The sequence below is a fragment of the Prenolepis imparis genome, unplaced genomic scaffold (assembly GCF_030444845.1).
Source record: "Prenolepis imparis isolate NDT839.2.m4 unplaced genomic scaffold, iyPreImpa1.0 SCAF_9, whole genome shotgun sequence".
In the NCBI taxonomy this organism is placed as follows: Eukaryota; Metazoa; Arthropoda; class Insecta; order Hymenoptera; family Formicidae; genus Prenolepis; species Prenolepis imparis.
In genome coordinates this window covers 7,885,022-7,907,708 of record NW_028141167.1, presented here as the reverse complement: position 1 = coordinate 7,907,708, position 22,687 = coordinate 7,885,022, and the positions used below count along the sequence as shown (strand labels likewise).

At 38.3% G+C, this 22,687-nt stretch overlaps 4 protein-coding genes across 11 annotated transcripts in view; 3 read left to right on the top strand and 1 right to left on the bottom strand.

Moving 5' to 3' along the window:
* The first annotated feature begins 103 nt into the window (after window positions 1-103).
* The window catches only part of LOC145940346 (bicaudal D-related protein homolog), a 35,292-nt gene continuing 12,708 nt past the window's right edge, over window positions 104-22,687 (top strand). The window contains exons 1-5 of one of the 8 annotated variants that reach the window (XM_083045399.1): window positions 104-187; window positions 8,143-8,320; window positions 10,138-10,353; window positions 12,735-13,494; window positions 14,410-14,913. In XM_083045399.1, the coding sequence (XP_082901525.1) occupies window positions 14,671-14,913 (243 nt within the window). In that variant the 5' untranslated portion in view covers window positions 104-187; window positions 8,143-8,320; window positions 10,138-10,353; window positions 12,735-13,494; window positions 14,410-14,670. Of the gene's footprint in view, window positions 188-7,464; window positions 7,567-8,142; window positions 8,321-10,137; window positions 10,354-10,648; window positions 10,939-11,399; window positions 11,660-11,707; window positions 11,727-11,747; window positions 12,315-12,734; window positions 13,495-14,409; window positions 14,914-15,951; window positions 16,306-22,687 lie in introns of those variants that run through there. The other 7 variants (XM_083045398.1, XM_083045400.1, XM_083045397.1 and 4 more) reach the window with 7 other exon arrangements.
* Slh (sec1 family domain containing Slh) lies at window positions 1,199-4,078 on the top strand. Its single transcript, XM_083045395.1, has 3 exons — window positions 1,199-1,327; window positions 1,411-1,615; window positions 1,689-4,078. The coding sequence occupies exon 3, from the start codon at window positions 1,708-1,710 to the stop codon at window positions 3,598-3,600; it is 1,893 nt and encodes a 630-aa protein (XP_082901521.1). The 5' UTR covers window positions 1,199-1,327; window positions 1,411-1,615; window positions 1,689-1,707; the 3' UTR covers window positions 3,601-4,078.
* Window positions 4,211-6,597, top strand: LOC145940351 (coiled-coil domain-containing protein 42 like-2). Its single transcript, XM_083045410.1, has 3 exons — window positions 4,211-4,847; window positions 4,999-5,238; window positions 5,635-6,597. The coding sequence occupies exons 1-3, from the start codon at window positions 4,689-4,691 to the stop codon at window positions 5,986-5,988; spliced, it is 753 nt and encodes a 250-aa protein (XP_082901536.1). The 5' UTR covers window positions 4,211-4,688; the 3' UTR covers window positions 5,989-6,597.
* LOC145940348 (coiled-coil domain-containing protein 63) lies at window positions 6,774-9,786 on the bottom strand. Its single transcript, XM_083045407.1, has 6 exons — window positions 9,604-9,786; window positions 9,137-9,535; window positions 8,561-8,895; window positions 7,856-8,079; window positions 7,367-7,629; window positions 6,774-7,068 (listed from the first exon to the last, which is right to left on the bottom strand). The coding sequence occupies exons 2-6, from the start codon at window positions 9,488-9,490 to the stop codon at window positions 6,775-6,777; spliced, it is 1,470 nt and encodes a 489-aa protein (XP_082901533.1). The 5' UTR covers window positions 9,491-9,535; window positions 9,604-9,786; the 3' UTR covers window position 6,774.

Sequence of the window (22,687 nt, the reverse complement as noted above, 5' to 3'; positions counted from 1 at the left end):
GTCGCTGCGGTCGCTTAAGGAACGGATGCCAACCGCATTCATACGAGAGGCGACTAAAGACAACGACTTATCTATGCACATGGAAACGGCTATTGTTGTTGCAACCTAACGGCCCAATCAACCTGCCTGCTCGTCCCGTTCAAAATCGTTAAAGTAAAGTGAAGTGAAGCCTGCCTCTTTTATTTAGGTATGTCGAATGAATATTTCTTTAAATTTATTGTTATTCGAAATATGCAATTATATCTATCTGATTATGAGAAATTCGAATATCAGAGACATATATATTATTTAACATATAAAAGAGACGATTATGAATGGAATAGTAAAAATATAATAAAATAAAATTCATATTTAGAAAGCCAGAAACAATAAAATAATGCAGTAAAATATTAATATTAATATTGCAAAAAGAGTATACTCACCGCTATATTTATTAGCAGGTTATGTATTGTCGCACAATATTAGAAGAAATATTAAATTTTTGTATTACAAGAAAATTCACAATCAGTTTAGCACACGAGAACGAACAAACGAATCGTACGAACTTTACGAACCGAATGAACTCTCGATGGATTCGTTTACTATAAATTTTAGGTGAAAAGTGAGAGAAAATGTTATTTTTCTCAAGTCTGCTCATCATCGTAAATCATTCAGACAAAGACGATTTTATACTAACTAAAATCCATCTTTTTTAACTCTTATATGCGCTATACAATCGAACTTATATCTCTTTTGAAATTTTCACAATACCAAGGATACACTACCTGAAAGCAATTATCATTTTGTTCTTATGACTCACACAAAGAAAATAAGAAAGTATCCTTGAATCGAAGTTAAGGGACCGGCTTCATTATCTTTCTACGCATTCAAGAAGCATTTCGCTTTCAAAATTTAAAAAGAAAATAAATGGGAAACTAATGGAAAGTATAGACAATAGCCTTGAGAAACAACACACACACATCTCAGGGCTGCGTTCGGAAACGTCACCCGAGTGCATTATTCCCTCTCTTTCTATATCACTGAGAGAGAAATGATATAGAAAGAGAGGGAATGCACTCTGGCGACGTTTCCGAACTCCGAACGCAGCCCAGTTTGTTATATTGCAAAGAGTCGCAAAAGAGGTTAACTATAAATAATGTCGACGGGTTACAAATTTGATGCATAAATATTATTTATAATGCATCAACTCTTTAATGTAACAATAAATATTATTGTTGAAAATGAATTATTTTGCTATAAATTTGTTTTATAGAAATATATATATGTTTTAATAATGATAATTTGTGTACTCGGAAAGAAGAATCGTACATAATTAACAGAGAATAAGGTATGTAATTATAATATAATAAAAAGATTTATTATTTATTATTATATTTTATTAGGAAAACTTTTATCTAACTTGATATGTAGGTAATGTCACACGCGAATATATCAACCGAAAAAAACGCCAACGTGACATGTGACATGTCTGTTCTCGTTCTCGTCGTGATTTGACAATTCAAAAGTCCTGGACATTGTTGACAGATTCCTGAAAATTTAGACGGCAGCTCTATATATGCGCCACCGAAAGCGCGTTCGCTGTCTTTTAGAGATCGCAGTGGTGTTCACGAGTCAGGTAACTTGACGAACGATAAATCATCGTTTCAGAATCAGAAGATACAAGATTATAAGTGTGTGTGAGAGGTTAGGTTCCTCTAGGTTGTCACCATGAGCCTACGCGACCGTCAGATAAACGCCCTGAAGCAGATGCTGAATCTGAATCGGCCCGAATCGCGGCACGAGGAGGCGATGCCGACGTGGAAGCTTCTCATCTACGATCGCCTCGGCCAGGACATCATATCGCCGCTCATCTCCGTCAAGGAGCTGCGCGAGCTGGGCATCACGTTGCACATGCAACTCCACTCGGACCGTGACTCCATCCCCGAGGTGCCGGCCATCTATTTCTGCGCACCCACGGACGAGAATCTTGGCAGGATCGGTCAGGATCTGCAGAACGGTCTGTACGACATCTACCACCTGAATTTCATCTCGCCGATCTCCCGGCAGAAGATGGAGGACCTGGCAGCCGCGGCGTTGCTCGGCGGCGTCGTCGCCAGCATCCACAAGGTGTTCGATCAGTACCTGAACTTCATTACCTTGGAGGACGACCTGTTTATCTTGCGCCATCAGAACAGTGACATGATATCCTATCACGCGATTAATCGCGGCGACGTCAAGGACACCGAGATGGAATCTGTCATGGATGTTATCGTAGACTGTCTGTTTTCAGTGTTCGTCACTTTAGGCACCGTGCCTATCATAAGATGTCCCAGAGGCAATGCGGCAGAAATGGTCGCCAAAATGATCAACAAGAAGCTGCGGGAGAACGTGTGGGACACGAGGAACAATCTGTTCGAGGGCGAGGCCTGCGCGAGCGGGCATTACAGTTTTCAGAGGCCTCTGCTCATTGTACTGGATCGTAACGTTGATATGGCCACACCGCTGCATCACACATGGACGTACCAGGCATTGGCGCATGATGTTCTGGAGATGGCACTCAACAGGCTGGTTGTAGAAGAAAATGTAGGACGATCCCCTGCTGGTGGGACACGCTCCAAGACGCGCGCCTACGAGCTGGACAACAGCGATCGTTTCTGGTGCCAGCACAAGGGCAGTCCTTTTCCCAGAGTAGCGGAAGCTATACAGGAGGAACTTGAGCAGTATCGCACCTTCGAAGAAGACGTGAAGAAGCTTAAATCTTCTATGGGCATTGATAACGACAGTGAAGTAGCGGTGTCTATGGTGTCTAATAATACTGCACGCTTGACGAGTGCAGTGAATTCGTTGCCGCAGCTTTTGGAGATGAAACGCTTGATAGATATGCACACGTCGGTGGCCACAGGTATTCTAAACTCCATCAAGTCGAGACGACTCGATACTTTCTTTGAACTGGAGGAAAAAATCATGAGCAAGCAAACGCTCGACCGAAGCGTGCTGGAGACCATCGGCGACCCGGATTGCGGTACTCCCGAGGATAAATTACGTTTAGCTATTATGTATTATATTTGCACGAATATGTCTGACGCAGATTATAATAAACTGGAAGCTGCTCTGACCACGGCCGGCTGCGATCTGAATCCGCTGGTCTACATCAAACGATTACGCAGTTACACCAGGATAGCCGAGATCCAGAGCAGCTACGAAGGCGGCGGCACCAAGACCGTCAGTATGTTCTCCAAGCTGATGAATCAAGGCTCGTCATTCGTCATGGAGGGCGTGAAGAATCTGGTGGTGAAGAAGCACATTCTGCCCGTCACCAAGATAGTGGATGAACTGATGGAGTCCAAGCAATCCTCGCGGACGGAGGATTATCTCTATCTCGATCCGAAGCAGATCAAGCATACCGAGCAGATGCCGAAGAACCGACCAACGTTTCAGGATGTGATAGTCTTTGTGGTAGGTGGCGGCAATTATATAGAGTATCAGAACCTGGTGGACTATGTGAAACAACGAAGCGGCGCCGGGGTAAACAAACGCGTGATTTACGGTTCTACGACTTTTATTAATGCCAAGCAATTGCTCAAACAACTTTCTCTGCTCGGCCAGGAAGTCCATTCGTGAACACGATTCGCTATATATTTGTCATCCGCGGCGATTATGTATCCTCCTCCCCCTCTCCCCTTATTTCTCTCTCTTTCTCTTTCTCTTTCTTGCTCTCTCTTTCTCTCTCGACGCATAAATTGATAGTCACCCTTTTTTCTAAATAAGATTGTTGATAGTTCTTGTATAAAGTACGTATGATATAAATAAAATCCGGTTCGTTATTTTTAACAACGTTTTTGCTGCCTTCGGTTTTATTCCTCTTTGATATTATGTATATAGATTCTACATATATTTTGTCGCATAGATATCTTTCTTGAATCAAATGTATGCGCGACTACATTCACAATTTGTTTGATCGATTAATCGTATATACCACAGAGGTAAACGTATTTCTGTCTTGATATATATATTTTTTAAGAAAATACGCTTTGATTGACATTTATTTAAAATCGCAGTTATTGTTAAATAAATAGTCTAAAATATTAAAAAAAGAAATGACCACAGCACTAAATGAATCGAAAGATCTCGTTCAAAGAGCTGTCATTACGACAGATCTGCAGAAAGCAGTTTCGGAGTACTTTGTATCCAAGCAAGAGGAACGTCAATGCATCAAGTAATGTATTATAATTATTAAAAGACAGAAATAGTGTTGTAATAAAGTACTTTCAATTATTTTTAATATATCAAAGGATAATGTGTTAATAAAAAAATTATAGGACACATGTAAGAAATGTAAAAATAAAGATGTATAAAATAGACAATATATACCGTAACAATCAGTTAGAATATGAGATGGACACATATAATAGAATTATAAACTTTGAGACATTCTTTTTATTAGTGATAAGAAAATAATTTTAAAAAAATTTTAATAAATATAATTTAATCAATTACTGTCATTTACACTATATTTATTCGATTTATTATAACTAAAAGTTATATATTAGTATTTATTACTATTATTTAACTATATCAGAAAATATCCGGAATGGGACAAAGCGAGGGTTTGTCCGGCAACCGAAGTGATCAAAACTCGTCGGGAATTGGCTCGAGTCGAAGAGATATTAAAAGAAAAACAAGCGGAACGAGAGATAAAACGTAAGCACATGGACGAACAATGGGAGGAGGCGAGAAAGCAGCAATTGCTATTGCGGCAATCTTTTATAAAGTTTAATACACTTGTGAAGGAAAACGTCGAGAAACGCGAGCGAGCGGAGCAAAAGATCAAGGAGGAACGTGAGCGTCAAGAGGAGTGCAAAAAAGAAGTAGGATAAAAATATACTTGATAAATGAAATATTATATGTCGGGATTCTTAAGATTTTTTATAAATTTTTATCAATTCAAGAATTTAAAAAAAGAGGAAAAAATAAAGAATTTATGTTGATTATATAAATAATTTTTTTTTTTTTTATTAGATCGAGGAATTGAAGCAGAAACTGCGTTATATGCGTGACGTGCGTGATAAAATGCAACAATATGTAGGAGAATATAGAAAGTACCAAAATTATTTGGATAGAGTGATGAACGAGACGGGAGAGTTTCAATCGATTAATGAAATTTTTAATCGTTACGAAACTTTAGTCGAGGCCAGACAAGCATTATCTGATCATCAGGATAGAAACCTTCAATTGCTAGAACACAAAGGAACAGAAATAGTATATCCGATTTATTGCCTATTATTATCTTAAATCGCCATAGTTAATGTTATACTATTTATTTTTGAATTATCAATCAATTGTCTTACCTGAATAACATTTAACTAGAATTATCTATCCGATCGATCTTCAATGGTTTAAATAACGCATTTATGAACTTTTTATGAAGATATCTTTTTAAATTAATCTTATCATTTTTACAGATTCACATGTGTTTTATATCTGATCAATTTTTATTTTTAATTAACAAACTTCTAAATGATGATAGGTTTAATATCGTAATATCTTTTTTTTAACTTTTCACACATCTATTCTTAAATAGTATTCTTAATTAAAAGAAAATTAGAGAGAGAGAAAGATTCGAACTTTATAAAGATAATTGTTCTTTACCTGCAGCATCACTTGACAGAAGTCAAATCGCAAGTATTAATGGGATTGAATAATAAAGTAGCACAATTGCAAGAGAGATATGATCGGGCGAAAGCGCAAGCATTGAAATGGGAAACGATTGTTTCGAAAATAAAGGAGACCGCCGCTGCAAAGAACTTGGAGCTGACGCAAGTGAAGGCGTGTTGTTGGAACATGTATCAGCAGATTTGCAAGAGGAAAGAGATACCTGTCACGGTGAGCAGCGAGGACGTCGAGCAACAGCTGGTTCACATCAAGCGAACCATTCTTGAATTAAAACGAATTATCAAGACCGTCAAGAAGAAGGTGCGAGAAGAGAAAGAATTATTGCATCGCGAATAAAAGCATCTTCTACGACTTCTGCGGTCGTAAACTTGGCAGATTAATGATGATGAAGCGGCAGTAAATGAATAAAAAAACAACATTGTTGCTCTCTGTAAAAAAAACTATAAATTAATATTATCTTTATAAAAAGCTGTCATTGAAAAAGAATCTCTCAAGTCTGTCTCAAATAAAATAAAATAATTTTTTTGTTTGCTGACATTAAGCTAACTTATATAATTAATGTTCTCTTTTTTGGTTTCGTCGTATTTAACTTTGTTTATGAACCTCGTGTCGTTATGACATTAAGGAAAGGTCAAATCGCGAATCCGCGAAGAAAATACATTTTCGTTAATTCCCTTTATTGAAAACGTCTTTGCATAATCTTCCTAGCTGCCGGTAAGTGACAGGCGGATACGTTATGAAGCAGCTCCGAGTAATCGTCCATGAGCCTTTGTCGCAGTTTCTGCATGGCTTCGGCACGTGTCAGCGGTATCTCAAGGCCCTCTGAGACGAACTGCATCTGCTCTTGCTCTATGCAGCTGTACCCGAACGTTGCGTTAAAATAATCAGAGGAAGTCGAGTATCCTAGATGTATCCTCGATACCCACATTTATCCTTAAACGTGCTTGATTAATAAAATCTATCTTCATTTTTTGATTTTTTTTCCACTGATACGATATTTTAAATATAAAATGGAAATTATAGACTTTGCCACGTTTAGGATTAAATGCGGTTCTTCGAGAATACTCGTCAATGATCCTCAAGTCAAGGATGAAGGGAAGAGCAAGAGGGAAGTAAAGGGACTTACAGGACGCAGGGTTGAGTAGGTACGATGCGATTAACAGTGGGTACTTTCAGTCTGGGTCTCCTTTCCTCGTCTATCCGCAGATGCAACACTTTACTGGTCTTGTCCATCCAGTAAACCTTGTGAAACATCTCGGTGATTTGTTTCTCGATAATGCCCAAGTAGAGCATGACGTTGCTCATAGTTACATGAGTATTGTCGCCCAATAATTCTAAAATCGGCGAATTATCGCATCGTATTGCCTTGAAGAGGCCATCAATTCCTCGCAACAGCTTATCCATCACGTCGTTGCACTGAAATAGAACATAAGTAATCGTTTATTATATTCGGCTGCGATTCGTTAAATCATTATGCGGATATTAAAACTGTGTAACTATAAATTTTGTATTAAGGACAAGGATAATTCGTAAAATAACGAGGTAATCCTTGAAAACTGTGACATTAATTTACTAATAAAAAGTTACAGATCTATGCTATTTTGTTCTCTCAGCTATATTTTGTTCTGAATAATATCCTGAAATTTAAGCTTTTTTTTTCAGTGAAAAGAATGAGAAATTCACGCCTGCGTAAAATTTGGAATAATTTATTAACCTGTGCAAGATCTTCTTCAGCAGCATCCGCCAGTACTGTCTGTTTCTCCAGTTCTACGGTAATCTTCTCCAAAGTTTCAGTCTGCTGCTGGTCGCGATGCACATTCTGGGCACGTGCCTCATCAATGGCTACTGTCAGCTGCTCCATTCTCACCTGAAGACTCTCCAGCTCGTCATTCAGCTCATTCACGTAACTAAAGAGTGCGAAATTCTCCTCTTCTTGCTTGATGAAGTGCGCCGTGAGCTTGTCGATTTCTTGCTCACCTGTGTGTGCCCGACAGTATTTATTTACGGTTGCGTTAATTACAATCGGAATTTAATACTGATAGCAAAAGCTATTATAAATAATGTTTATAGATACATTAAGCGCTAAATATAATATGTTTAAAATCTTTTAATTGTATTATTAATACAAAATATTGAATAAAATAAATATGTTTTTAAATATTTAAAATATCTAGTTATTTTAGACAAGATTATTTTACGATACCAGTAAATTGCTTGATTGTCTGCAAAATTTGCGTAAAAACCGCTATCTTATTTTGCTTCTCCTCTCGTTTAGCCTGCCTCTCAGCTTCCTTTCTCGCATTTAGATCAACCATCTCGCGAAACTGTCCCTTCACGCCAAGGAACTCCTGCAGCTTCATCTCATTGTCCAAGGTCCTCCTCAGCTCGCACATCTCCGACGTGTGATTCTTCAGGTCCCTTATACCCCTGCAAACAAAAATGTTTTCGTCAGCTGATGGCATATTGATCGATTTTTTTTTTTTTTTGCAGGAAGATATACGGAAGATATGCAAATTCGCTCCGTGACCGAATACATCAAGGAGCCGTTACGAAATTAAATGGAAAGTGTGATCTACGGAAACTCCATGCGCCATTGGCTCCATCGTCGACTGTTGCTCCCGGAATTTCTAGTTCAACGACGACGACGGATATTCATTCCAACTCAAAGGTAACTGAATTAATATTAACAAAACAACCATTTGAATTATAGAAGCAATGATCCGCGCCGAACGTTTCTACTTTCGCGATTCCGTTCCGCAAGTCATTTTCGATCGACAGGAAGAATGTCACGATGACTCACGGTTGCTTTATAAATTGCGATGCCAAAATCTTACAACTGTATAAATAGCACGATTTTATTATAATCAATATCATTGACGTGGAGAAAATCTATTACTGGAAAATCTACCTCTCGCGAAGCGCTTGGATCTTGTTGAGCTCCTCGTCCCGCTGATTGAACGTAATGGTCGCCTGCTCGATCAAGTCGTTGATGATCTGCTTGCCGACGTTCAATTGGCCGATCAGCTTGTTCCACATCTGTGTGAATTGCGCGCGTTCCTTCAGCAAGGTTTCGATTTCGACGCGCAATCTCGCGTTCTCCGCAATCACCAGGTTGAACCTCTTCGTCGCCACTTCGACGCGGTTCTCCAGCATGAGTATCGCCTTGCTGTGTCGTGCCGCTATCTCTTTCGATTGAGTATCGCTGTGCATTTTCATCTTCAGACTTGTAACTTCTTTCGAGAGCTGCAACAAGATTCGTTGTAATGTCGCGGATGAAAGTGGCTTATTATAAAGCGCGTATAAAGATAATTGACGTAATGACTCCTTTCATTTATTATTAATAACTACGATCGCGGTCATGTAATAGTTATAGTTAAGCTTGTAGTCTGAAGATTCTATTCTCAGATTTACGAATCGATGATTGTATTCAATTCAAGTTTTTAATTTATATAGATCTAGACTCGATATCGACAATATCAGCAACCTTGTCAATTTGCTCGTCGAGTTCGTTTATCTGCTGCTTCTCAGTTTCTATCAATTCAATATATTTGGCTCGTTTAGCCAGCAAACACTTCAGCTTCTCGTCCATCTTCTCATCTTTACGAGTAAACGCCTTCGATCTCGCAGTTTTGATCGCCAGTACGAGTTCGGCCTTTTCATACTCCAGGCGCTCGATCATGTTCTGCTGATTGCGAAGTTGTAATCTCGCGTCTTCAGCGCACGTTGCCCGATCGTTCTCCATTATTCTATATTGCCTCTTTAACCTCGACAGCTCAGCCTCCGCCATCGTCTCCAACTCCAGTTCGTCCTGAGCCGCTGGTTGTTGTCTGTACGCCATTTTTTAAGAGTCTTTTCTCTTTGACGAGCTTATTCCTCGACGATTCTAAAATTTGAATAATTATTACTGAATTTTTAAAGAAAAATTTCCCGAAGGTTATCCCGTGTACCTACTTTTTTTTACAACAGATTCATAGGAGATAGTTTAAGAAGGATTTAGACATCGGCGTCTTCCTCGCGATCGGCCTCGTCGATCACGAAGATCCATGCAGAGCTGCCTTGCTCTCCAGTCACGATCTTCCCAATGACATTGGGCGCTGACATTTGAGAAAGACATCTGCCACCCCGCGCATTTGAGGCAGCTGTACGGCAAAATGTGGCTGCTTCTGTTGATACTTCCGGTTGCCAAGCGATAGGTTCAGCGACGTAACATTTGCGGAACGTTTCGGGTGCTTGCGGAAATTCATTTCTACCTGATCGAATTATGAATCTTCTACATCTGTTAATACATTTGCACGTGATGCGTTACATATTATGCTCCGAAAATTCATTTAAATTACAAATTCTTTCGCGAGCTAGGAATTGGAATCGAAAGCATGCAAATTTACTTCCCGCATTCAATCAGTTATTCATTATATATTATGCAAATTAATGTAAAGTTGCAAGCAACGAGAATTTTAATAAAAAAATTTGTTTTTATTATTCCAGTGAAACCTGAGAGCCGCAATGAGATCAGAAAAATATACCGATGACTACACAGATAAATTTCTCGGCTAATTCGCGTGTATCGATCGCTGAGGTAAACAGCCGCCTAATGCATTTCATTTCAAGTGGAAACAAGATTAGAGCGCAGGAGGATTATATGCAGATACATCAGCCGTCACGCAAAAATGAGAAATCTACAAAATAATTACATCGTCCTAGGTAAGTCTTAAACTATCCATGTTTTTTCCATTTTTTTTCTTCCGTTTAGCCGCAAACGTAGCGACATTCTCTAGATATTTTCGAGAGATGAGTAATAAAAAATAATCAACACATCGATCATTGATGATCTACCGTCAGATCCACTCATCTCGTTGTTGAGAGTTTCACAAACATGCTATGGGTGTGTTAAGTGCGAGATCCGTGGATATTCGGTGGAATCCAGTCAGGTGGTGGTTCGGCCAGGTGGGTCAAGTAGTGGGGGTACACGCTCGAGGATGCAGACGGGGGAGATGTTAGTTCACCTCCGGAGGGGAAGGTCGCCGGGTCGATCGGTTCTGCCCGCCTCGCGGGTAACGAACGCGCGGAACCTCTCAGGTTCCGACCATCGTTAGTCGCGCAGTGTCTCTCGCAAACTCCATTATTGGTATCGTAGATTCGTCGTGCAAAATTCCATCGATAGAATCGATCGCGTTTCGCCATTTGGAGTACAACCAGCGATTTCGGGAGTCAAGATTTTTAGTAGTCAGATACTGCTTCGATCGATACTGAAGCAGTGGTCGGAGAGAGCGTGTGCCATGGACAAAGGTATAATTGTTAGGCAGGCATCACGATTATGAGATAAAGTTGGAGTAAAAATCACAATGCCGTTCAGTGGAATTCTAGTTAAATTAGAGTTATGAATTAATGAAAATATAAAGTTACATAATATCTTAGTATCGCGAGAATAGTAATTATTCTTTCACGTCTATTAGCTCTATTAGATTTGGACATTCGTGGCTGCTTCTATTTAATTTCGACGAGAAATACGACAGCGAAAAGTTAACTTTACATTTTCAAAATCTAATTAAATCTTATTTTATAAATAAAAGATGTGAGGTGCCATATATTATTGCAAATTCTCCCGTGTTTACACGAACCGACACAAAGAGCCGAGCGAGCGAGCGGGCGGGTACATCGAGCCGAACGAATTACTTTCAACGGCAACCTGGTGGGAGAAGTCGCTGGTAGTTCTCGTGGAGAGCACACGTTGTACGATTCCGTAATATTTATTTTCCACTCACGGCTAGTGACTCACTACCTGGCCGACCGCGCCAGCAGGTAGACTCGACTTTATGTGCGAGAGATCCGGGTGATTATTCCTCTCACATCCCCGCGATCGAGTATTTTTTAAGTGCCGCGCGTGTTTTAATCAATTTGTACGACGTGGAGTGTTCAGGTGTGTGTTATTAATAGTGTTTATTTTTTCAATTTTCTCGAGGAAGGAATATCTCTAATATTTATCAAGATATTATATTGATTGCACACTGTAAGATTTTTACTGCAAAAACGAGAAAGAACTAGAGGGTATAGAAGACTGTATTAGAATATCCAAGGTCTCTCGAATCTTTTTTTTACATTTAGCAAAAGTTTGATAGAATATAGGAACATTATATATTCATAGGATTTAATCTAGAAAATTTCTTTAATTTTTGACGAAAGATCTGTAATCAAAGAAAATTATAAAACACCTGGTACGGTGGAAAATTACTAAAGGGTGATTACGAAGTGACGTCAAACGGGGAACGTGCTCGCGAGTTGTTATCTTGATCGGCGATCGAATTAACGATTAGCTTGGCATCGTTGCACCATTGGTCTGCCTAGGATTCATCCCCTTTATTGGATTCGTGTGTGGCGGCGAGGGCGCGTAGAAAGAAAGAGAAACAGAATCGAGCACTAAGCCGACGTCAGAATCGATAAACGTAAATTGACACACGTGCTCGTCCGTGACCATTCGAATCGTTTTGTTGCTATTCAAAGATAATGCGACGCAATTGCTTCGAGGATTTCTATCGTACATGGAGCGGACTCCCACGCATCGAATTAATTCGCGCAAATTGATTTTTAGGCGGCCTGTGTGTCAACGAAATCTATCGCGCGTGATTAAATCCACCCACACGTTCGCTCGATCGACTCGATCCTAAGTTATTATTATTTTCTTTTTTTCTTTCGCGAGTTGAAACTTCGTAGTGAGGTCTAGAGTAGGTTTCGCCTAGCTTATGGTGAAACTTGTCCTGAAACTTGGATACACTTGAATACCCTGCAAAATTGAGGTTTAACGTTAATAAATATACGCTATTATATATACTTTATTTTCACTTAAAAGACGATTTCTCTAAAATGTCTAAAATGAAACGTTAATTTTTTCTTCGTGACTTATTAATTGTACACACACGACAAAAATAACACGTTACATTACATACGTTTAACGAGTTATTCGTAGAAATATCTGAAATGTTAATATTCGGAATATGACATCATAATCGAAGTCGATAGCTCGTCGAAATAATTTATACAAATGATGGAGCAATGACGATTAAATTTTTTAAAAATTCTTATTGCAGAAGCGGCGGACGCTCATTGCGAATAAACGAGATGCGCAAGAAAAACTTTAACTTGATCTCATTAGAGAAGATTCCTATTTCATTACTCCGAAATGAACAGTGTCTAAGAACCATTGATCTTTTTTTTACGATTCCTCTTATGATGAAATTAAACTGAATGCGATTTATACGGATAAATGGAAGACTGTGCAGTATTTTAAGCGGTGCTCAAGAACCATCGATCTTTGCCTCTCGGTTCACAAGAGGTCTACGTGAATTAGCATCTCAATGTTTCGAGGAAATAGGCGAACGAAACTTTGTGTCGCAATTCGGCAGACTTTCCATTCCAGTGACCTTGTTCCAAATAACGGGGACAATTCGCGAAGAGCAATATTCGCAAATCGTGCATCCGTAATAAGAGCAGTCCCTTCGTTCGACTCGGAGAATATGTAACAGTCAGCTGCTAAGTGTAAGAAATGTCAAAGAAATGACAACCAGCTGATCGATAACGCGGCAAGCTGCCGCGATCGATATTCTCGAAGAGTCGTCGTCGTCGTCGTCGTCGTCGTCGTCTTTGATAGTGCTGATGATGTTGTCAACGGTGATAGAACGATCGGCCTATTTACATCTGTATGATTACGAGTGCATCGAGCGCAATGTCAGGATCGCCGATCGCTTCCGGTAGCGGTCGAGCGCGATTGAAGAAAGAAGCGCGATATTCGAGGGAAAAATTCAACGGGATAACCGCAAACGATTCATTGTGATTCGTATAAGTTCAGAGGTGAGTGCGTTATGCGTTATTCATGTAGTTCTTCAATCGCGTGCTTCACGCAGGACTTGCGAGATTTCAACGACTCGATGGCTTTTGGATCGCATGCGGTCCAGATAAACTGTAAAGTCTTTTCAAACGGCGGACCGATATTTCTCACGGTCTTTTTCAACGATGAAATGAATTTCGAGAGAAAAGAAATACTCATAAATGCATCTAATACTTATTTTTTGTGAAAGAGCATTATTAATACTTTTTCTTTATTGAAATAATTGAAATATATAAAGGAATCTTTTATTGATAAATATGATAAATACATTACACTAAAGCTAAATAAAAAATGTGTTGGAAAATAAAAATTACACATAGATTTATCGCATAAATATTTTTTCATATTTCTAATAAAAATATATAAAAATGAAAATTTTTAAAAAGATTCTTTTGAAAACCAGTAAAAATAAATACAACATTGATGACTCATTCTAAAACATTAAAATGATTTTTTACTGGAATATAAAAAAATATCATAAGCTCTGCGAAATATAGAAAAATACTTACACGAGCACACAAATGGATAGATAAGATTTATTTACGCTTGTATAAACGGTCTTTTATAATGATTTGTAACTCAATCGCGTGGCGCATAAAGGTATTTTATTGTTTTGAGTGTGGTAGCCGTGATAAATGTATTATATTTCTGTGTTTTCTTATCATTCGCGTGATAATCAGCTAATACGTGCTCGGCAGAAATCGTTTCCTCGTCGCGATCTTATAATCAATGTAATCCAATAATGTAAACGTTTCATTAAGCTTGGTTCTTTGAGTTTCATAAAATTTTGTTCGTCTATCTCATATCCGAACATCTCAACGTCGCCTCTTCGACGTTTCATGTGTCAAGAATGAAAATCCGGAATTAATTGATTTCAGCTAATCAATGGCGCTTGATAGCCCGGCGCTGCCCACGCACGATCGTTCGACGTTTACGAGGGAGAGTCGATTGTGACGGCATCACTAGCATTATATCCGTGTGTTATATCCGTGACAAATGCATCTGATGTGTGCCGAAGTATTCGTTTAAGTGTTTCCCGCGCGCGCGTCTACGATACATCGATCGAATTACGCGAGTTTGATCCGCGATAAGGGGTAAAAGTGACGTTCGCCGTGAGTGAAACGCCAATAATTTTCGCGATGCTGCCTAAAAAGGACAGTCAGGCAGAGCCGTATGTTCTGGAGGACATGATATCGGATCTCCAGGCGAGGAGGCACTCGCTGGACCAAGAGGATGTTGTGCAGGATCCCACCGAGCTGCTGAAACAACGCGAGAGAGACCTCGTCTTGGCCGCTGAACTCGGCAAGGCCTTGCTCGAGAGGAATCAGGAGCTGACGAAGCAAGCCGAGGCCTTAGCCGAGGAATATTCCACCAAATTGGAGGTGAGTACTTAAAGAATATTACTTAAAAATATTTCTTATCGTTAGATTAATTGTATGAATATTCTCACTTAATTTGATTCGGGAAAAAAGTAATATAATTCAGAACTAATTACAAGCAATAGAATCATATCCTTATTTTTTAATTGTCGAATATAATTAAATGATAAAAAACTGATTTTAAAAAAATGATAAAATCAAAGCATCAATCAGGAAAATACTGAAATAAAATCACTTATTTATAAGTATTTAAAATTTATAAGATACTAAAAACAGAGAGGAAGGAAAAGTGAGGAAAATATTGCAGCGTTTTCACTTAAGTAATGAAATATATACATATATGATTGATTCATCATTTTTGCAATAATAATTACAAGATAAAACTTACGTAATATTTTGCTTGTTTATATAATTAGATTAAAAATAATTAAGCACCGTCTCTATCTCTGCATCGCAGCGGTTTTAACGAGGTGAATTTTGCTTTCCTCGTTCGCAATATATTCGCGATATCATCCTTTGTAAAAGAGAACATAGGTAGGAAATAATTTTTAATGAGAAACATAGCCAAGTCTGCTTTCATATATACATAATGCAATCCATATGTTGTGCACGGTTGCATGTATGTACATATGCAACTATAGCTACGACGCGTTGCAACTGGTGCTCCACTTTCGCGAGCGTGAAGTCTTGTCTTTTCTTCGATTTTATATCTTATGTTAAATTACTGCCCGTTTCATTACAAAATGACGAACAAAGGTGAAATGACTCACTTATCATACTTAAAACACTGACCGGCTCTTCGAGATTCTGCTTATCTCGATTAAGAACGATTTTTCGATAATTGCACTTATCATTGCAACGCGTCTTATCTGTTTGATGAGATTAATAATTTTATAAGGATCTTTTTTTCTTTTTTTAAAAATATCTTTATCTATAATACCTCTATTTAATTTAGAGATATCTATCTCTCGTTATCCGACCGTGTGTAGAATGTTGCACTACACAGACAGTTTAATATAATAAATGCAGCATGTGTTACCTTACGAAACTAAAACGCATCGCTGTCAGTCAGTCGTGTTGCAAAAGTCGACCGTATCATTCAGTGTGTCATTGATCGCATTGACAACTACGTATATTATCGAGTAATGATAGAGACTGCTGAAGCAAATGCAAACACCTGGAACAAAAGTTCTCGACGTTTTCCTCTCCAACGCTAGTTAAAGATAGAAAAGCCCTACGGCGGACAATCGCAAGACGAGAGATATTCTAACTTTAACCGGCTGGAAATTTTCACCTTCGTGTCTAACGGACACAGTCGCTTTCCAACATTACGCCGTCCGTTCTACGGAAAATTTGCTGCCAACGATGTGTACAAGCATGCAGCGCATTGATTATGTAAGTCGATAACGCGGAACTCGAACGATCGAAAATGCACTTCCATCTGTCGTTTGAGGAACAGGAGATAGACCCAATTACAGGCCCCATAAGACCTACTAGAATCGAGCAATACCTAGGTAGACTCGAGCAATTTTCCATAAGCTAATATAATAGCTAATAATCGCAAAGTATTTCTTTTTATTTTATTTTATATTAAAGAAACAAATTTTTTTTAACAAACTGATTTCTCTCTGATATTTATGATCTCTCTTTCTCTCTTTCTAAGTTTTAAATTAATTGCGCAACAACTGAGATTAGAATATTTTCACTAAAAGTACCATAATATACGTACTTTTTCTACTTTCTTCGCGCTGTATCAGTCATATCTAGCTGTATCGCTAGAGTAAACTAAATTTCTCTCGTCTCATAATTGGCTTTATTTTTTTACAGTTTCTGTTTAATTATCTTAAACATTTCGTTTCCTCTTTTTTGTTACGCCTTTCCGAGAGACACTGTGGTATTCGTGAGCCATCCTGAAACGGCCAAGCAAGACGGTTAGGGTTACTCGCGTTCGCCTCCAACACCGGGTTGCTCATTTACCGTGCCAAGTATTGGTATTGCATTGCATGTGTGTTCTTTCTTGCGCAATTTTCTCCTCCACGAGAAGCGAATCGAGAAAGGAAGAAAAAAAAGGAAAAGAAAAAATAACGAAAGTTCTTTTTTCTATACGCAGAGAGAATTTTCTCTTACAATTAGAATTTACCCTGAAAATCATGATGATCGTGGGACAATATGGTATGGAAAGAATTTTAAAAATATGTTTGATTAATTTTGCCATACCTTTAATAAATTTTACCATACTATACTTTTAGTAAAATTAATCAAACATATTTTATATTTTATTGTGATAGATATTATTATTTTTTATTGTGATACACACAATAAATATTAATCTGAGAAATTCTTATAAAATTCTTTTTATACCATATTGTCCCACGATTACCATGATTTTCAGGGTAAATTCTAAAAGAAAATTCTCTCTGTATAGAAATGTAAGTAAATAGTCCTTCGCGAATATCGCAGAAATCGGTGCACACGAATCTGAATTTCAAACGTGCTTTTATTTTTTTTACAACGCTATAACGCGATCGAAATTGCAATTCGTAGACACGGTTGAATTTGCCTGCCGGGCAAACACTAAATTACACCTCGATTGTTTTTTTTTTTTTGTTTTTTTTTCGACGAGCGAGAGCACGCGATGTGCTCTGCTGAATTCTTCAGAGTCTGGAACAAGAAATTTCAAATCTATGTATTTATTTCTCTCCGTTCTGCTATTCTTATTTTTCATTATCATACTTTTCTCGTAAATTTTCTGTTAGCGTCAATGTTTGCTTGTCACTATTAAACACATTGTTTAATTGAGCTTTCCCTTTTTTTTTCTACATTTCGAATTGAACATTCTCGACGCAGCGAAATTAATGTTAGAGCATTTCATTTGTAATTCAATTCGTTGGCGTAATCGGTTTCTAAGATAATAATAACTTTTGCTCGGCTAAAAAAAAGCGAGCTTCGAATTTCGTACATGGACAAACGCGAGTCCTACCCAGGGGCGACTACGGAAAGCCACGAAAGCGTGGAAACAAGCCACTTAGGCAACGACCAACGGTCTCAGAGACAATGCCCGGCACTACGCTCTGCCTGCGTCTGCCTACCCACGTTCTCTATCTTTCCGCGTTATGCCTGTCGCCTTATTTTTGACCTACGTGTAGAAGGCTCGTGCCTACGTACAAATAGGATCTGAATAATTATCCGTTATATGCATACAGCAAGTGCCAAGGATGTAATAATAAGCGATATAAAAGAAATAAGAAGAGAGAGAAAGAAAGAGACATAAGATTTCAATTTACTCCGATAATTAAATATTTAAATAAAAAATATATAGATAATATAATTAATATACATATTAATATTAATATATGCGAAGAGTAAGTGAGAATAAATTCATTAATAATAATTTATACATTAATATACAAGAATGAGAATATAAGATTATATTAATACACAATGTGACTATCGGAGAAGAAAGGAGAATGGGTCGGGGAAAAGGTCTGCAACATTATCTCCATGATGCAGTTGTGCATCCGACAAGATAGCAACTTTCTTCCAAATGACAGTGTATGTGACTTCTATTTTACTTCCGGATATAATTATTTTTCCTGCAGACAAATCTCTTCAAACATTCGCATAAACATACAAAGCAAAAGAAATCTTAGAAATTTTATCACTTCTCACCTTTCGAATCTCTAACATTATTGTCTCGCTTTAATGCACTAATATGACATTTCATGTTTTCCATTGCGAATATTTGAACAATAATTTTTCTATTTCTTGTGACAAAATATTTCTTTTTTCTTCCTGACAATACGACTATTTAAAAGCCACTCATTAACCATGAGTAATGCCTGATTGCGTCACCGCGAGAATTCATTATGCACATGCACCTGCCTGACGTCAGGTTGTTATCTATGACGCCTATATATACATTAACGTGTTTACACGGCTTGGGATCACCGTTTGCTGAATGTGCGCGTGCTCGCCTTGCATGCGTAAAATATTAAGCGTGAAGTCGATAGTAGTTTCAGATCGAGAGCTAGAGGCGGGACCTGATGTTTCCGGTTTTGCCTTTAATTAAAGAGCTCGCATATGGAATCGCGATCCCTTATACAATCGGTCGGATCGATCGAAAGCGTCGCGAATCGCCAATGAGACGATCATTTCCTTGTCCGATTGACTCTTAGTCATTCTTGGCTCGTCATCCGTTATCAGCTATGTCAAACGGTAAATCACGAGCGCGTATAATTAATATGTTCCTCGAGGAATGACAACGTTAGTATAACACTACAAACGTCAGTAGTGCGCGAATTTGTTCTTCCTGTAATTATTAATAAACACAGGTTGCTCTAGATTTTTAATGTGTTCTCAGCTTTATTGTGACTGTACAGTTGACTTAATTAGCGACTTTAATACAGAGACGCACTGACAATATTATAAGTTACAATTACTCTTATAAAATTAACTCTTATACTTATTAAATAAATTAGTCACAAATTTTCACTGAGCGAAAAAATTAATATTAAATTCGCTTGAAATCGTATACTCATTCTAATGGAATTTGAGAGTCGCGTATTATGCCGCTTTCCGACTTACTAATTTACGATCGCGTTAATTAACACCGGCTGACAGCTCATGGATCGTTCGTGGTCATCATCGTCTATCGTCGAGAAAATCTCCAAGATTCCCTTGCTCGTGGATCGGCAATTGTAAAGCGGACAAAAATGCGCGCTTTCGTCAAAGTTCCACTTTCATTTCTACCACATGTGCTTTTGCGCGAGACAAGGAGAAATGGGTCGCGATCGCGAGTCGTAACAAAACCGCGAGCCAAGCCGCTGGATGATGCTCGCCGTATTGTATAATTGGCCGGTCTGAAAGCGGACTGTTCGGTTCAGCACAGAGCTCTCGGTAACGATCCGTGTTGATCGATAAAAAGCGGTTCTTGTAATACATGCGACTATGCAGCATGCAGAGGATGCGTTTCTTCGAGAAAGCCAAGATTCCACGCTTCGCATCTTTGCACCATCGAACATGGGAATCTCTCAGTTCGCGATAAAAATTGAGATCACCCATTAACCTCGAGATGTTCCTGCGTATGTGTGCTAATTAAGCGTGAGATGCGGGAAACTGTCACGGTCGATATAGGTGTCTCACGTATTTAATGTGAGACAAGATTAGGTGCAATATTTATAGTATTAATAATTCTTTAAAACATTAGTTGAAAACACAATTTTGTCCCAAATACATCTCAATCTTTTTGATTCTTAATGAATTAAAATATTTTCCCACATCTCTGTGTTTTAATTTTTCTTTGTTTTATATATTTGGCAATAATATATTATAATGCACGATACTCATTTGGCAATAATAAATTCTTATGCACGTAATTCTAGACTATAACAGTAATATATGGCAAGAATAGAAAAATATAAAGTTATGCAGAAGGATTAAATGTAGATCAGATAATTCATTGTTCTTAACTGGCCGGTGGCAGAATTTGTTATGCAACTAAAGAACACACAATAGTTCCGCTCAATGGTTTCAAGCAGAGAGAGAAACGGAATGTGATGTAAATAAAGTCACGTTCGACCCGCATCATCATTCTTAGCCGCATTCGCGACCTGAGCTTTTCTCAAGTATGCTATAATAAGTCAAACGTCGCGATGCATCAGAGCGAAGAGAAGCGCTCGTTAGGATCACGATTAGCCGATTATGGGCCTTGCCTTTTCTTTGAGATGGATTTAACGCGGCGCGAGAGAAACGTGACTTTTTCTTTATGACTTTTTCTTGCTAGGAAAAGTCGCCTTTTTTATAATCCACGTTTATACCACACACATATGGGCAGATTAATGCTCTCGAGTTGGTATCCAGGTGCGAGCATTTCCGTTGAAGTCTTTCGTGCCTCGCACGAGTGCCTACGAAAAGGAAATCCATTCGGTCACGAAGTTCGAGGATTTCTCTTTGTATCAGGAAATGATATTCTTCTTTCTCTCTTTGTTTCCTTTCTTGCAACGCACGAGAATCAAGCGCAGCGATAGTAACAACGTATCATGATTTCAAACGTATGAAAGTTTCTCTAGTTTGATTGCTATATTATTCGAACTATTTTTCCAATTTCATTGCTACATTATTCAAGAATTCAAATTGGAGTAGAATTAATTTATTTGGTCTTTTCGGGATTCTTCCCTAATTGTAAGAATTCAAGGCGAGCGGGAGGATGAAACGTTATTATAATTTTATTTAAAAAATATTTGATCGGAATTTTTAAATATATTTTTCTTCGAAATTGTACCAGAAATAATTTTGGTTTAAAATTCTAACAGTGTTCTCCATTGAGAAAATTTGGAGAATCGAAATTTTATAAGATATATTGTGCTTTCACCTTCGAGTCATTGTCATCGAAATTTCGTGTGTTTTGTTCCCGAGGCACCCTGACCCAGTTCAGTTCTTCAGACCGAGTTTTAGGCCGTGACGCGGTCATCGCGATTCGTATCGGTACGCAATAATAGTCCGCAGCCACGCAGGGCTAATTGCAGAAGCGAACAAGAAGAAGAGGCCGGCGCGTCGGAAGACGATGAGCGGGATCGGCACGAAACGGGCCGGAAGGCCTCGAAAAAAGTAGACCGTTAGCGGTCGGAACCCTCGAGGGGAACGTTCCACCCTCTTTACCCTTTCCTGGGCTCTCGTTTGGTCTTGGTCCCGCGACTGCACAATAGTCGACGCGTGTACAAAGTCGCCAGTTGCGTTGCGATTGTTTGATCGTATGACGAGACCCGCTTTTTTCCACGTTACTTGTGACGACACAATAGAGAAAATTTGTTATACTTATCTCTCGCTTTACTTTTTCTCTTCCTTTTTCTAAAGTAGGTTTAGAAAGGCGGAATAAATTGCGCCGCTTGCGACGTTAATATTAATAAAAGAAACGATCAACCTGGAAAGAGACCTCTTCGCTTTCCGTCTGTATACATTTTTTCTTCCATTCGAGATAAATAATATTTTGGAAAAATTATGGAAGAGAATTAATTATTGAAAGAAAATTTACTCGCGAAATTTTGCAATACGTGTAAAGATTGATGAAAGATTTTTGTAATAAAGGAACTTCGCAAGAGATGACTTTTACCGAGTTTCACCGAGTGTCGCATCCGACCGACGAGATCAGTGCACTTAAGATTTCGTGATCGTCTCAAATGATGATGGTTACTCGTACGTTTAAACATCCTTCGGTCATCCGGCGAAAGACATTATTTTAAACATCAGCAATCAGTTGTGATTGTCACTTTGATTCGTAGAAAGTTGAAATCCCGAGATGGAAATACCCTTTCTCGTTTAAATGTATCGCGATAATCTACGATTTCCAATTGTTCCATGGATTTTAAATAAATTCCTGATTAACTTGAAGAGAAAAAGAGTTAAAGATTAGCCTTGATTTTAATACAAGTAATTATCATGTCAAGAAATAAATATGTAATGCAATCGCTTAGTTCGTAATCAAAAATCAACACGTGGATACCGTTAAGTGGATTAGAATGGAAGTGGATTATTTTATTCTCTCTTTCACACTCGTTTTTCCTCTTCGATAAAAAACACCTGAGTAACTTTGTAAATACCGTTAAATGCGATTCAAATTTGAGAGAATTTGTTATCATTTTTATATATCAACATGAGATGTTGCAATAGATTGAAATGCAACACAGGTGATGGGAAGAGTCAACGTGATGCGATAAATCTCAACCGTGTAGTTTATCGTCACGAGAAATAAAGAGAGGCAGCGAGAGAGAAAGAGAGCAGA

Bases quoted from the DNA above. Each gene is read 5' to 3' on its own strand.
- Slh (XM_083045395.1), top strand. From the start codon at position 1,708: ATGAGCCTACGCGACCGTCAGATAAACGCCCTGAAGCAGATGCTGAAT.
- LOC145940351 (XM_083045410.1), top strand. From the start codon at position 4,689: ATGGACGAACAATGGGAGGAGGCGAGAAAGCAGCAATTGCTATTGCGG. The intron at 4,848-4,998 runs GTAGGATAAAAA...TTTTTTTATTAG, and splicing joins AAGAGGAGTGCAAAAAAGAA to ATCGAGGAATTGAAGCAGAA. The intron at 5,239-5,634 runs GTATATCCGATT...CTTTACCTGCAG, and splicing joins AACACAAAGGAACAGAAATA to CATCACTTGACAGAAGTCAA.
- LOC145940348 (XM_083045407.1), bottom strand. From the start codon at position 9,490: ATGGCGTACAGACAACAACCAGCGGCTCAGGACGAACTGGAGTTGGAG. The intron at 8,080-8,560 runs GTAGATTTTCCA...TTTTGTTTGCAG, and splicing joins ATCCAAGCGCTTCGCGAGAG to GGGTATAAGGGACCTGAAGA. The intron at 7,630-7,855 runs GTATCGTAAAAT...GGGCACACACAG, and splicing joins GACAATCAAGCAATTTACTG to GTGAGCAAGAAATCGACAAG.